This window comes from Muscardinus avellanarius (genome assembly GCF_963383645.1).
Source record: "Muscardinus avellanarius genome assembly, chromosome: 2".
Lineage (NCBI taxonomy): Eukaryota > Metazoa > Chordata > Mammalia > Rodentia > Gliridae > Muscardinus > Muscardinus avellanarius.
In genome coordinates this window covers 66,185,178-66,199,856 of record NC_137787.1, presented here as the reverse complement: position 1 = coordinate 66,199,856, position 14,679 = coordinate 66,185,178, and the positions used below count along the sequence as shown (strand labels likewise).

The 14,679-nt window shown below is 40.8% G+C and overlaps 1 protein-coding gene across 6 annotated transcripts in view; it reads left to right on the top strand.

The window, feature by feature from the left end:
* PPIG (peptidylprolyl isomerase G) overlaps positions 1-14,679 on the top strand; it is a gene marked incomplete at both ends in the record, with an annotated part of 38,289 nt that overhangs the window by 10,889 nt on the left and 12,721 nt on the right. For 5 of the 6 annotated variants that reach the window (XM_080719999.1, XM_080719996.1, XM_080719997.1 and 2 more), the window contains 2 exons: positions 421-450; positions 542-681. In XM_080719999.1, the coding sequence (XP_080576125.1) occupies positions 421-450; positions 542-681 (170 nt within the window). The remainder of the gene's footprint in view (positions 1-420; positions 451-541; positions 682-14,679) is intronic. The other variant, XM_080719998.1, reaches the window with a different exon arrangement.

Sequence of the window (14,679 nt, the reverse complement as noted above, 5' to 3'; positions counted from 1 at the left end):
TAATTTAGCAAGGCCCCGTTTCAAAAAATAGAGTGGAAGAGCCCTGGTGGTGTAACTCAGGAGGAATACCTCTGGGTTCAATCCCACCTGCTTAGCTATTCAGGAGGGTAACAAGTTTGTGGTCAGCCAGGGCAGTTTAGCAAGACCCTGTCAAATATTAAAAAGGGCTGGGGATATGGCTCAGTGGTATGGAGACCCTGGGTTCAATCTCCAGTACTTTGAGGGGGGGAATACATTGTATAAAAAATATTTTGCATTTTGTCCAACTTAAGGTTAAAGTGATATAGTTCTGTTAAGGTAGCACATGATTTGTTTTCAGCTTTGTTTCCAATGCAGTTATTTTCTTTTTCCTTTTTAGAGATGCTAACTTTGTTTTTCTCTGACTTTGTTTTTATTCTTCTATCTGATGACTTCCAAAAGAACCACGAAACCAACTCCTCACTTAGATGGGTAAACTTTATTTTAATTTTTTTATAAAATAAGCTAATATTAATATTAAAGTAGGAGTCTCTTATTTAATCTTCTTTACTTGACTCTTTAGGCATCATGTTGTTTTTGGGCAAGTGATCTCTGGTCAAGAAGTTGTGAGAGAAATAGAAAATCAGAAAACAGACGCAGCTAGTAAACCATTTGCTGAGGTACGGATTCTCAGTTGTGGAGAGCTAATCCCTAAATCTAAAGGTAAGGACAAATACATATTTCAGAGAATTCTTATACATAAAGTAAGCCGGGGTAACTCTTAAATAGTTGGTGTGAAATTTATCCAAAGGTTGATATAAGTATAAAGATTTTATGTGCTTTTATTTTTCTAATTTATTTTTTACTTGACAGATATATGTATTTTTATGGGCAACATGATGTTTTGATATATGTATAAATTGTAGATTTAGTTGAGCTAAGTACCACACACGTTACCTCACAGTCTTTTTGTGGTGAGAAGGCTTAAAATCTATTTTTAGTGATTCTTAACAATACAATCATTGTTTCCTCCACCCCTATATCGGAGTTTGAATCCAGGGCCTCCCATATGCTAAGCAAGCCCTCTACCACTGAGCTATACATCATCAGTCCTTTTTAAATTTTATTTTGAGGCAAGTTTTCTGAGTCACCCTGTCTGGCTTTGAATTTGTGCAGTCTTTCCTCAGCCTTTGAGTAGGGTGGGTTTGTTTGCTTGTTTGTGCCTGGTTTGCGCTAATGTGGTGGCACATGCCTGTAATTCCAGTACTTAGGAGGCTGAACAGAAGGATTACAGGTTTGAGTACAGGCACAGCAACCTAAACCCTTTTTCAAAACAATAAATAAAACAGATTAAGTGTGGCCAGGCGTGATGGTGCACGCTTATAATCCCCACGCTTGGGAGGCAGAGACAGGAGGATCATGCTGGTTTGAAGCCAGCCGCGCTGGCTTAAGAGACCCTGTTTCCAAATAAAAAATATAAAATAGGTCTGGGAGTGTAGCCCGGAGGTAGAAGGGCTTCCAGGAACCCCAGTACCACCAAAAAAAAAGTTAAGTGTACGGTTCAGAGGTAGGATGCCCTAGGTTTAATCCTTAGTACAATAAACATTTTAAAAAGACGGTTTGCTCAGGCAGGCCTCAAATTTGAGATTCTTCTACCTTAATCAGCCTCCTGAGTAGCTGGCTTTGAACCTGTAATCCTGTTTTCGCCTCTTGAGTACTGGGATTACAGGCATGCACTACCACAGCCAGCTCTACATGGTTGGTTTTTGTTTTTGTTTTGTGGCACTAGAGATAGAACCCAGGGGCATTCCATCCCCAAGGTACCCTCCCAGTCCTATTTTATTTTTATTTTGAAACAGGGTCTCTCTAGGTTAATGAGGGTCTCACTATTTTGTTGAGGCTGTCCTCAAACCTACAATAATCCTCCTGTTTCAGCCTCAAGCATTAGGATTACAAGAACACACCACCATGCCCAGCTTCTACATGGTTTTAATAACCTCTTTTACTTAAACCAGACTGTTTGAAGGTAATATGATTAATTTGATATGATATATCTGAATGGTTAAGAAGTTTGAGTAACTATTTTAAGTCTTTGTAATTTTTGTACTGCTACATTAATTACAAATACTTTGATGTTCTAAAAGTAATGGAATAGTTTACCTTAAAACCTGCAGAGAGCAGTAAAACATTAAACACTATTCTTGCTAATCAGGAGAGTATTGATATCAATAGTTGCTTATGGTTAGCAAATGTGAGGGTCATCTGTAATCTTCTGATCCTCAATATAACCCTTTATTAATTTCTTCATTTTATGGATGAAGATGGAGAGGGAGATTGTTAGTACATCAGGGAACTAGGCCTTGAACCCAGGTTTGACCTTGTAATATTATGTCACTAGTTTATTAAAGCTTAAATATCTTTTTTTGTGGTACTGTGGGTGGAACCCAGAGGCTTTTCTACCTCTGGGCTATACTCCCAGACCTATTTTATACTTTATTTGGAAGCAGGATCTCACTAAGTTCCTAAGAACCTCTCTAAGTAGCTGAGGCTGGTTTTGAACCTGTGTGATCCTCCTGTCTCAGCCTCCCAAACGCTGGCATTACAAGCGTGTGCCACCACACCCGGCAAAGCTTAAATATCTTTTTTTTTTTTTTTGGTGGCACTGGGGTTCCTGGAAGCCCTTCTACCTCTGGGCTACACTCCCAGACCAATTTTTTTTATATATTTATTTGGAAACAAGGTCTCTGAAGCCAGCACGGCTAGCTTCAAACCTGCATGATCCTCCTGTCTCTGCCTCCCAAGTGCGGAGATTACAAGCGTGCGCCACCACGCCCGGCTCAAAGCTTAAATATCTTTAACATGCCTTTCAGAATGTCTTTAAGTCAAACATACTGTTCATACCTTTTAGGTCTACTGATGTGCTCTATAATATGAAATATATATGAACTTTTTAGGGTTTACTCTTGGGGGGGGAGGGGGGTGGGGGTGGGTGGGTATGTGGTGGGTAATGGGGATGGAACTCACGGACATTCTACCTCAGAGCTGTATCCCCCAGCCCTATTTTTTATTCTATCTTTTGAAACAGAATCTCATTAAGTTGTAAAAGGCCTCACTATGTAGCTGAAGCAGGCTGCAAGCCTGTGGTCCTATCTCACTCCCCGCCCCCACATTACTGGGATTATAAGCATGTGCCACCACAGCTGGCTAGCAAAATTTTTATTTTATTTCAGTACTGGTGATTGAACCCAAGCACATTCTGCCTCTAGAGCTTCACCTCCAGCCTTTTTTTTTCTTTTTCTTTTTCTACTTGGGATTTAACCCAGGGGCCATTTAGCATACTACCTTCAAGTTAAGACTCCCTCAGCCCTATTTATTTTGTTTATTTTTTATTTATTTTGAGGTACTGGGAGTGAAACCCAGGGACATTAACCTCTGAGCTATATCCCCAGCCCTATTTTTTTTATTCTTTATTTTGAAATAAGGTCTCACTGAGTTGCGAAGGGCCTAAGTAGCTGAGGCTGTCTTCAAACCGTGATCTTCCTATCCCAGCCTCCCCCATGCTGGGATTACAAGCGTACGCCACTGTGCCCGTCCATATTTTTTATTTTGAATCAAAATCTTGCTAAATTTCTTTCTTTCTTTCTTTGTGGTACTGGGGTTCCTGGAAGCCCTTCTACCTCGGGGCTACACTCCCAGACCTATTTTGTATTTTTTTATTTGAAAAAGGGGTCTCTTAAGCCAGCAAAGCTGGCTTCGAACCAGCGCGATCCTCCTGTCTCCACCTCCCAAGTCCGGGGATTACAAGCATGCGCCACCACGCCCGGCTTGCTAAATTTCTGATACTGGACTTGAACCTGCTATCCTCCTGTCTCAGTCTCCCAAATACTGAGATTATAGGTCTGTACCATCATGCTCAGTTAAAAATGTTTTAAGTTTTCTGTGTCTATATTCTGTTTTGATTCTGGTGCTTTTATTTGTATCCATTGCATATTAAATTCTTATTAAAGCATTGACTAGGGATATGCTGCCAGTCATAATGGGACTGTTTAACCAATTTCTTACAGCTGGGTGTGGTGGCACATGCTTGTAATCCCAGCATTTGGGAGGCTAAGACAGAGGATCATGGTTTGCAGACAGCATCAGCTACTTAGTGATGCCCTTCGCAACTCAGTGAGACCCTGTTTGAAAATAAAGAATACTGGGTGTGGTGGTGCACGCTTGTAATCCCTGTGCTTGGGAGGCTAAGACAGGAGGATCGCACAGGTTCGAAGCCAGCCTCAGCAATTTAGTGAGACCCTGTTTCCAAATAAAGTATAAAATAGGTCTGGGAGTGTACCCCGGAGGTAGAAAGTCGCTGGGTTCCACTCCTAGTGCCACCAAAAAAAAAAAAAGAAAGAATAAAAAATCAGGCAGGGGGTGTAACTCGCAGGTTGAATGCCCCTGGGTTCCATTTCCAGACTGCAAAAAATAAAAATAAATAAGCAAACTTTTTTTTTTTTTTTTGCAGGTCTGGGGGTGGAATCCAGGGGCATTTGACCTCCGAGCCACACCCCCTGCCCTATTTTTATTCTTTATTTTGAAACAGGGTCTCACTAAGTTGCAGAGGGCTTCACTAAGTAGCTGAGGCTGTCCATGAACCGCGATCCTCCAGTTTCAGCCTCCCAAAATGCTGGGATTACAAGCGTGCGCCACCACGCCCGGCTTAAACAATTTCTTACTATACATAAAACTTACTCTCTATTCAGAATAACAAACAATGGGTACCATATATCCTTTTTTTTCTTGAAGATTTCAGTAAAGAATGAGGTATCGTTGAGAACTGAGTGGTGCTCCACAAATAGAGTCATTAACAAAAACAAAAATCACCAAAATGCAATTTGTACTGTTAGCAAATTTTAGACCCTGGACCTGCTGGTATTTAATTTTTCAGATTATTCAATTGAAATGTTTTGGTTTAAGATGTTTCTTTTCTTTCCATTAGAAAGTCTTCTCTTGTTCTCTACTTGACAACTGATTGTTTTTTCTTGTATTAAAATCTTTAAGTAAGTCTCTTTTATTAGGATCTATTCCGTGTTTATAAAAGTTAAGGATCTGTGAGACATACATTCATGAGAGTAAAGTGATAAAAGCTCACATTTGAAACTATGAACAGTGATCATAGACTGATAAATTTGCAGTAAAGATTGTTTTGGTATTTAAAGGACAGTGTTTGGATGTTTGCCTGAAGGAAGAGGAAGTATATATAGATCTTACTATATTAGTACTTACAACTTTATAGTACATCCTCACCTGAAGAAAGAAATGCCAGTTTTACCCATGCCTTTGGAGCTAGGAGGTTGTTCTGAAAGTTGATAACAGTGTTCTCCTATGTGTCCCTCACACTTGTGCTAAGTTGACATACCTTTCCTCTTTCACTTCTGCCTAGGAAAGGTTTGACCCCTTATCAGTATCTGTTTACTCAAGAGCTCTTTGAAAGTTTCATTTGTTTGGAGTTGGACCTCCAGTGCCAGTGTGTTCTGAATCACATTGGAAAGAAGTAAAGATCATTATATTTGAGATCACAGTTAATTCAACTACCATTCAGAATATTTTCTAGAATAGATTTTGTTATACATCGGTTTATTCTTTTTAAGACAGAACTTTGTCTTATATCTAGTTAATAAGTTTGGCCTTTCTGGGTGTGGTGGTGCACACTCATAATCCCCGTACTTGGGAGGCTGAGACTGGAGGATTGCACAAATTTGGAGGCAATCTGAACTGCTCAGTGAGGCTCTCAGCAACTTAGTGAGACCCTGTTTCCAAATAAAAAATATAAAAAATAGGTCTGGGAGTATAGCCTGAAGGTAGAAGACCCCTGGGTTCCATCCCCCGTTACACACACACACACACACAAAAATAGAAGTTTGGCCTCCTTAAATAATTTTAAATTGAAAACAATTACCAGACATGGTGATGAGCATGTCTAATCCCAGTACTTGATGGACTGAGACAGGAGGATCACAGGTTTGAGGACAGGCTCAGCAAGTAGTGAGACTCTAAACCTAGCGAGACCTGTTTCCAAATAAGAAATAAAATAAAGCTGGAGTGTAGCTTGAAGGTAGAATGCCTCTGGGTTCAATCTACAGTGCCAATAAACAAATAACAATCAAAAAACTTTATGCAACACTGTGGTGTTAATCATCATTATATTTTAAAACCTTGAGTTATGGCCAGGCTTGGTGGTGCATGCTTGTAATCCCAGTACTTGAAAGGCTGAGACAGGAGGATCCTGCAGGTTCTCAGCTACTTACTGAGGCTCTCGACAACTTAGTGAGACCCTGTTGCCAAATATTATATTTTAAAAAAATAAAAAATAAAACCTTCAGTTTAAACCTTGAGTGTGAGAGGTTTTCGCCCTAATTTAAAAATAAATATAGAATCTTTTTTTTCTTTTTTTAATTTCCTGAAAGAAAACAAAAAGACTTCTGAAGAATTCTGACTGTTTGGGCCCACCTGTATATGGTCTTGGTGAGTCTGGGCAATCTTGGGCCTTTTTTCCCTTTGCTATTGCAAAATTAGAGGTTCTGCTTTTGTGGCTATTTCAATGTACTGGAGAAGGTTCAGGGTCCAAGAGAGGAACCTTTCAGTAGATGCAGGAATGGAACACTGAAGGTTTGAAAAAAAAAATGTGTATACCCTGTAGAGTCTCAATCAAGGCCTATAAGAATGGAGGCTAGAACACGGACCACCAGAAAAGGAAACTAATACCTTGATTAAGGTTTTTTCTGTTTATTTTTAGTAATTGACATGACCTTGGGTCATACTGTTCTCTTTAGAGTTCACTGCAGTTGTTAAAAGACGAGTCTGGAGCCGGGCGTGGTGGCGCACACTTGTAATCCCAGCACTTGGGAGGCTGAGACAGGAGGATCGTGCAGGTTCAAAGCCAGCCTCAGCTACTTAGTGAGGTTCTCAGCTACTTAGTGCGGCCCTGTTTCCAAATAAAATAAAAAATAGGTCTGGGAGTGTAGCCTAGAGGTAGAAAGACCCTGGGTTCCATCCCCAGTACCACACATACACCAAAAAAGGAGTCTGTCCATCTTGGACCTGTAACAAGTGTGAGGGTATTACTACATTATAAAGTACACAGAAACACAAGAACTATGATGTAGCAACATGGTCATTAATAGTTTTATGAGAAGAAAAAGTAAGAATCTTATTGGCAGTACAGAAAAAACAGCCAAGAAGGAAGTAGTTTGTGAATTTTGTACATAGTCCCAAATTACGGTTTATTTTAGGATTTTTTTACTTTATGATGGTGCAAAAGTTATGCTCATTCAGTGGAAACTTTCAGTTTTGAATATTGATCTTTTCCAGGGCTAATGAATATATGTTTATAATGTGTGACAATATCATGAAAAAACTCAAATTCTGTTTGTTCTATATTCTTAAAACACATCACTTCCGATATTAGTTGTATCAGTTCCCTCACACACATCAAGCAAGCACTTGTTTTGATGCTATATACCTGGAGATGGCAGTAGATCTCACAAGTTGAGGGCTCAGTCCCCGAGACTGTCCCTCCACCCCATTTAGATGCCAGTTGCAAGCCCCAACTTACTTTACCTAACCAGTTATAAACCAGGGTTTCCACATCCTCTTCTTGGATTCAACTGATTGGCTGAAGTAAGCTCATAGAATGCAGGGAAACATGCATCAGTTTATTATAAAGGGTACAGATGAAGACATACGTAAGGCAAGGTGCAGAGAAAGGGTGCAAAACTTACACATCCACATCCTCTGGTACGTTACTCTCCTTCATCCTCTATGTTCAGCTATCCAGAAACACTCTGAACCTTCTGCTTTAGGTTTTTTTGTTTTTTTAGTGGAGACATACATTTTTTCGTTTGGCGGTACTGAGTATGGAACCCAGGGATATTCTACCTCCAAGTGACACCCTCAGTCCTTTTTTTTTTTTTTTCCTTTATTTTGAAACAGGATCTCACTGAGTTGTAAAGGGCTTCACTAAGTAGCTGAGGCTGGCTTCAAACTTGCACAATCCTCCTGTCTCAGCCTCCCAAATGCTGGAATTACAAGCGTGTGCCACCATACTCTATTTTGAAACAGGATCTCACTAAGTTGCAGAGGGCCTCACTATGCAGCTGAGGCTGGCTGTGAACCTCTGATCCTCCTGTCTCAGCCTCCCAAGTACTGAGATTACATGTTTGCCCTGCTGCGCCCAGCTGACACTTTACTTTTTTATGGTTCAGTGTTTTTTGTTGTTGTTTTTGTTTGTTTTTGTTTGTTTGTTTTTAGTACTGGGGCTGGAACCCAGGGGCATTCTACCTCCGAGCTACATCCCAGCCCTATTTTCTTTTCCTTATTTTGAAACAGTGTCTCACTGAGTTGCAGAGGTCCTCACTAAGTAGCTGAGGCTGGCCAAGAACCATGATCCTCCTGTCTCAGCCTCCCAAATGCTGGGATTACAAGCATGAACTACCACGCCCAGCTAGTGTATTTTTTTGGTAATACTCAGATTAGGCAATTTGTTTGATCGCTCATCAGGCTCATAATTCTTAACTCTCACCTCTACTCTGTTGTTCAACATGTCTAGTGAGTTTATTTCAGTTATGTTTTAATTCTTATTTTTTTATTTGGTATTTTGTATTTTGTATTTTTTTTTCCTCTTTGTAGTACTAGGGATGATACCCAGGGGTATTCTACCTCCAAGCTACATCCCCAGCTCTATTTTATTCTTTATTTTGAAACAGGATCTCACTGAGTTGCAAAGGGTCTAAGTGGCTGAGGCTGTCTTAAGAATCATGATCCTCCCTGACTCACCCTTTCAAATGCTAGGATTATAGCCGGGCGTGGTGGCGGAAGCTTGTGCACTGCGCTTTGCCTACTGAGACGGGAGGATCACACAGGTTCGAAGCCAGCCTCAACTACTTAGTGAGGCTCTCAACAACTTAGTGAGACCCTGTTTCCAAATAAAATATAAAATAGGTCTGGGAGTATAGCCTGGAGGTAGAAAGCCTCTGGGTTAAACCCCCAGTACCACCAAAAACAAAATAAAAAACAAATGCTAGGATTATAAGCATGCGCCACCACACTCAGCTCTCCCTGAGATTTTTCACTCTGTTTATTTGAAGAGTTTGTAATTGCTCATTGAATTTTTTGTTTTTTTTGTTTTTTTTGTTTTGTTTTGAGACTTTTCTCCCTATGTTGCCTAATCTGGTTTTGGATTCCTGGAACTATGTGGTTCAGAGTTGTTTTTCTTCTTTTCCTTCTCCCTTCCCCTCCCCTCCCTCTTCCTCCCTCTTCCCCTCCTCCTCCTTAGAGTTACTGGGGACTGAACCCAGAGCAATTCTACCTCCAAGCTATATCCCCTAGCCCTGTTTTTTATTCTTCATTTTGAAACGGTATCATTTTGAAACGGTATCTCACGAAGTTGCAGAGGGCCCCACTAAGTAGCTGAGGCTGGCCTCAAACCTGGGATCCGAAACTGGGATACTTAGACCAGGTGTAGTGACACACCTCTAATCCCAGCTACTTAGAAGGCAGAGGCAAGAGGATTACAAGTTTGAGGCTGGCCTGCTCAACTTAACCCTACCCTATCTCCAAATAAAAAGGACTGGGAATGTAGCTCAGTGGTAGACACTTCCCTAGCCATAGGTAAAACCCTGGATTCAATTCCTACCACTAGAAAAACAAAACAAAAAATGATCCTTCTTCTCAGGTAATTCCAACCCCTGAGTCTTTTTTTTTTCTTTTCTTTTCTTTTTTTTTCCCAGTACTGGTGATGGAACCCAGGGGCATTCTACTCCTGCAGTGTTAGGGATTGAACCCAGGGCTTCTCTCATGTTCTGCTGAGTCACACACCCAGATCAGGTTGATTATGTGTGTGTATCACTCCAGGTGGAACCCAGGGGCATTCTACTTCTGAGCTATATACCCCCAGCCCTATTTTTTATTTTTTATTTTGAAACAGGGTCTCACTGGGGTGCAGAGGGCTTAAGTAGCTGAGGCTATCTTCGAACCATGATCTCCTGTCTCAGCCTCCCAAATGTTGGAATTACAAGCATGCACCACTACACCTGGCTACTATATATTTATATATATATATATATATATATATATTTTATTTTTTGTACTGGGTGTGGAAACCAGAGGCTTTCTACCTCCGGGCTATACTCCCAGACCCATTTATATTTTATTTTGGAAACAGGGTCTCACTAAGTTGCTGAGAGCCTCACTAAGTAGCTGAGGCTGGCTTCGAACCTGCGCGATCCTCCTGTCTCCGCCTCCCAAGCGCGGGGATTACAATTGTGCGCCACCACACCCGGCTGTATATTTTTTTATATTGAAACAGGGTCTAAGTATCTGAGGCTTGCTTTGAATGTCTTATCCTCCTATCTCAGCCTCCCAAATACTGAGATTCTAGGTGTGTGCCACCACTCTCAGCCTGGCCTACTGTTATGGACTGTGGTTTCAATTAATAAATCTTCCTGAAGATTGCAGTTTGATTCATTTTGGTATCATTTGTTTTCTACTCAGAGGCCAGTTGGGAATCAGCACCATAGTTATGAAACCTTTTGCCATGTTAATTCTGGTCTATGGGGGTCAGTTCTGCCCAGGACTTTATGTACAGTTTTAAAGCATTCTTTTTGCCCACAGCTTTCTCTGAAATATGTGCTATTTGTCAGCATAGGAGGAAAGGTTGGGGTAGTTGAAGTTCAGACTTTCCTGTCTTGTCTCCAGTGAAAATCACTCTGGCAAGGAAAGAGGAATCTATTCAAAATTACCAAAGGCAGGATGATTTGAAATACAAGTTCTCTATATGCCTTTACAGATGTTGCTGAGGGGAAGGAATACACAGTTTTTATCTTTCTTATTTGGTTGGTGTCAAGTATTGGAGGGAGTAAGGTCTTTTGGGTCTTTAAAAAAAAAACAAAAAACTACCTAGCCGGGCGTGGTGGTGCACACTTGTAATCCCAGCAGTTGGGAGGCTGAGACTGGAGGATCGCAGTTCATAGACAGCCTCAGCTACTTAGTGAGGCCCTCCACAACTTAATGAGACCCTGTTTCAAAATAAAGAATAAAAGCAAGACGGGGGTGTAGCTCAGAGATCGCATCCCAAGACCTGCCTCCCCACCCCCCCCAAAAAAAAACACCCTACCTATTGGCATTTCTAAGTTGCAGGTTTCTACAGCATTCAGTCTGGGGTATATTAGAGGAAAAATGAGAACTGTGTCATCTCTAAATCTGGAGATCCCTGACCACTCTGCCTTTTTTTTTTTTTTTTTTTTTTTTTTTTTTTTCTTTTGGTGGTACTGGGGGTGGAAACCAGAGGCTTTCTACCTCCGGGCTATATTCCCAGACTTTTTTTTTTATATATTTTATTTGGAAACAGGGTCTCACTAAGTTTCTGAGAGCCTCGCTACCAACCGGTGCGCGATCCTCCTGTCTCAGCCTCCCAAGAGCGGGGATTACAAGCGTGTACCACCACACCCGGCCACTCTGCCGTCTTTCTACCTCTCAGTCTTCTTGATATTTGTTCTTTGTATCATATCTAGGGTATCTAGTTGGACTAAGGAGAATTACTGTGTTCCTTTTTTCCAAGCTTTTCATCTTATCTCAAAATCTTTTTATCTTTTAAGCCACATCTACTGTTTCTCCACCCTCTCCCACCCATCCAGGGAATGAATACAGGGTCATTATATCTCCAGACCTTTTTACTTTTTATTTTGAAACAGGATCTTACTAAATCTACATGCTGGCCTTGAACCTGCAGTCTTTTTGTTTCAGCCTCCCAGGTAATGAGATTATAGGCACATGCCACCACACCTGAATCCCTACTATTTACCCCTATTTCAAAATCTAATGTAGCTGGACGTGATAGTGCACACTTGTAATCCCAGTACTAAAGGAAGAATAATTGGGCTAGGGGTGTAGCTTGAAGGTAGAATGCCCCTGGATTCAATCCCCAGTACAAGTGTGTGTGTGTGTGTGTGTGTGTGTGTGTGTGTGTGTGTGTGTGTCATTTTTGCTAGACTTCTTGTTTTGAAAACATAATTTGTTTCAGCATGACATAATATTAGGAAACAGTTGGAATATAATATCAATTTCATATTTGTATATGATCTTTTCAAATACTAAGTGAATGCAGAAAACCTTGCCCTGCTGAATATCTTCATATGGATTTTTTTTTAACATTTACATCCACGAGTTGGGCGTGGTGACACATGCTTGTAATCCACACACTTGGGAGGCACAGACAGGAGGATCACGCAGGTTTGAAGCCAGCCTTGCTGGCTTAAGCAACCCTGTTTCCAAATAAAATATAAAATAGGTCTGGGAGTGTAGTATGGAGGTAGAAGGGTTCCATCCCCAGTACCACAAAAAAAAAAAAAATTTACATCCACACACCTCAAACCTACTACCTCAGTTCATAACATTTGTTATAAGCCGTAGTACCCATATACTATTTGCTTTTAAAATTTTACCTGGGAGCCTGGCATGGTGGCAAGTGCCTATAATCCCAGTACTTGGGAGGCTGAGACAGGAAGGTTGCAGGTTTCAATGTCAGCCTCAGCAACTTTGTGAGACCTTGTTTGAAAATAAGAAACTGCAAGTGATGGAGCATGGCTTTAATCACAGTAGTTGTGAAGATGAGACAGGAGGATCTCAGGTCCAAGGCCAGTCAAGACTTTCAACAACTTAGCAAGATCCTGCTTCAAAGTTTAAAAATTAAATAAAAAGAAAAGAGTCTGAGGTATAGCTGAGGCCACCCTCAGCAACTTAGTGAGACCTGTTTCATAAAAAAATGCCCCTAGGTTCCACTCCCAGTACCAAAAATAAAATAAAAAATGGCTAGAGTGTAGCTTGAAGATAAAATACCCCTGGGTTCATTCCCCATAACCCTCACCCTCTGCCAAAAAACTTTCAATCTGATTTCAGATCGTTCTGTTTCTACCTTTTTTTTTTAGTGGTACTGGGGGTGAAAGCCAGGGGCTTTCTACCTCTGTGCTTCACTCCCAGACCTATTTTATGTTTTATTTGGAAACAAGGTCTCACTAAGTTGCTGACAGCCTCACTAAGTAACAGAGGATAGCTATCTTTAAACCTGCACGATCTGAGCCGGGCGTGGTGGCGCATGCTTGTAATGCCCGCGCTTGGGAGACTGAGACAGGAGGATCACATGGATTCGAAGCCAGCCTCAGCTACTTAGTGAGGCTCTCAGCAACTTAGACCCTGTTTCCAAATAAAATATAAAAAAGGTCTGGGAGTATAGCCCAGAAGTAGAAAGCCTCTGGGTTCCACCCCAAGTACCACCAAAAAAAGAAAAAAAGAAAAACCTGCACGATCCACCTGTCCCAGCTTCCCAAGTACTGGGATTACAAGTGTGCGCCACCATACCTGGCTGTTTCTACCATTTTTGAAAAATCACAAGCCAGGCATGGTGGTACATGTCTGTAGTCTCAATACTTGAGAGGCTGAGACAGAAAGATTGTAGGTCTGAGGCCAGCCTCACCAACTTAGTCCTGTTTCATAAAAAAAAAAATAGGGCTAGGGATATAGCTCAGAGATAGAATACCTCTGGGTTCAATCCCCAATACTAAAACCTGCAGACCTTCTAATACTTGCAAATATTTTTAAATTTCTTAACCGTTTAATGCATGTAAAACTGCTGCCGTTTTTATTTGCTTTCTAATCTTTTTAAATTATGTTTCAGTGTTTATGCACCTAACATTTTCCCTTATGTAAACCATGTTGCCTTATTGCTGTTTGTGAAATATAGTGCTTTCTAGAAATTTATTTATTTATTTATTTATTTATTGTGTTACGGCAGAAATTGACTATACTTCTCCAAAACTACTTTTTTTCTTCATTGACCATTCTCACTTCCAAACCTATATGCAGTTTATAGTCAGAAAATGTATTTTGTTGCTGAAGTATTTTCTGATACTACTGCTGTTGAACTCATACTTCTGGCTTTATTTTCCCAAATAGTGCAGTGTAGAGTTTATTTTACAAATTTTCCTACTAGAATTTTGCCATGTATTGTACAGTTAATCATTGGCATCATATTGAGTGCATATTTATATGCTATTCACTTAAATGTATTGGAAGACTTAATTGTTGGCTCTTTAACTGATATTTCTTTCTCATTTTCTCCTTTTTTAGCATATTTGTAGGGAAAAGGAGTGTGTGTGTGTGTGTGTGTGTGTGTGTGTGTGTGTAGTGTGTGTGTTTTGCTGGGGATGGAACCACGAGCATTCTACATCAGAGCAACACCCCCAACCCTAGTAGCTGATGCTGTCCAGGAATCGCAATCCTCCTGTCTCAGCCTCCCAAATAAATGCTGAGGTTACAGGCATGCGCCACCATGCCCAGCTTATCTTATTAAATTTTACTCAAAATAATATTGGTAAACATTAAAACAAGAAGCCAGGAACAATCACCCCACCCCCGCCGCCACCGCCACCGCCGCGGTACTGGAGATGAAACTCAATGGCCTCACTAAGAAGCTGAGGCTGTTTGCGAACCTGTGATCCTCCAGTCTCTACCTCCCAAATGCTAGGATTACAAGCATGCGCCACCACCTTGGCTTTTTTTTTTTTTTTTTTTTTTTTTTTTTTGGTGGTGGTGGTACTGGGGATGGAACCCAGGGGCCTTCTATGTCCGGGCTATACTCCCAGACCTATTGTATATTTTATTTGGAAACAGAGTCTCTTAAACCAG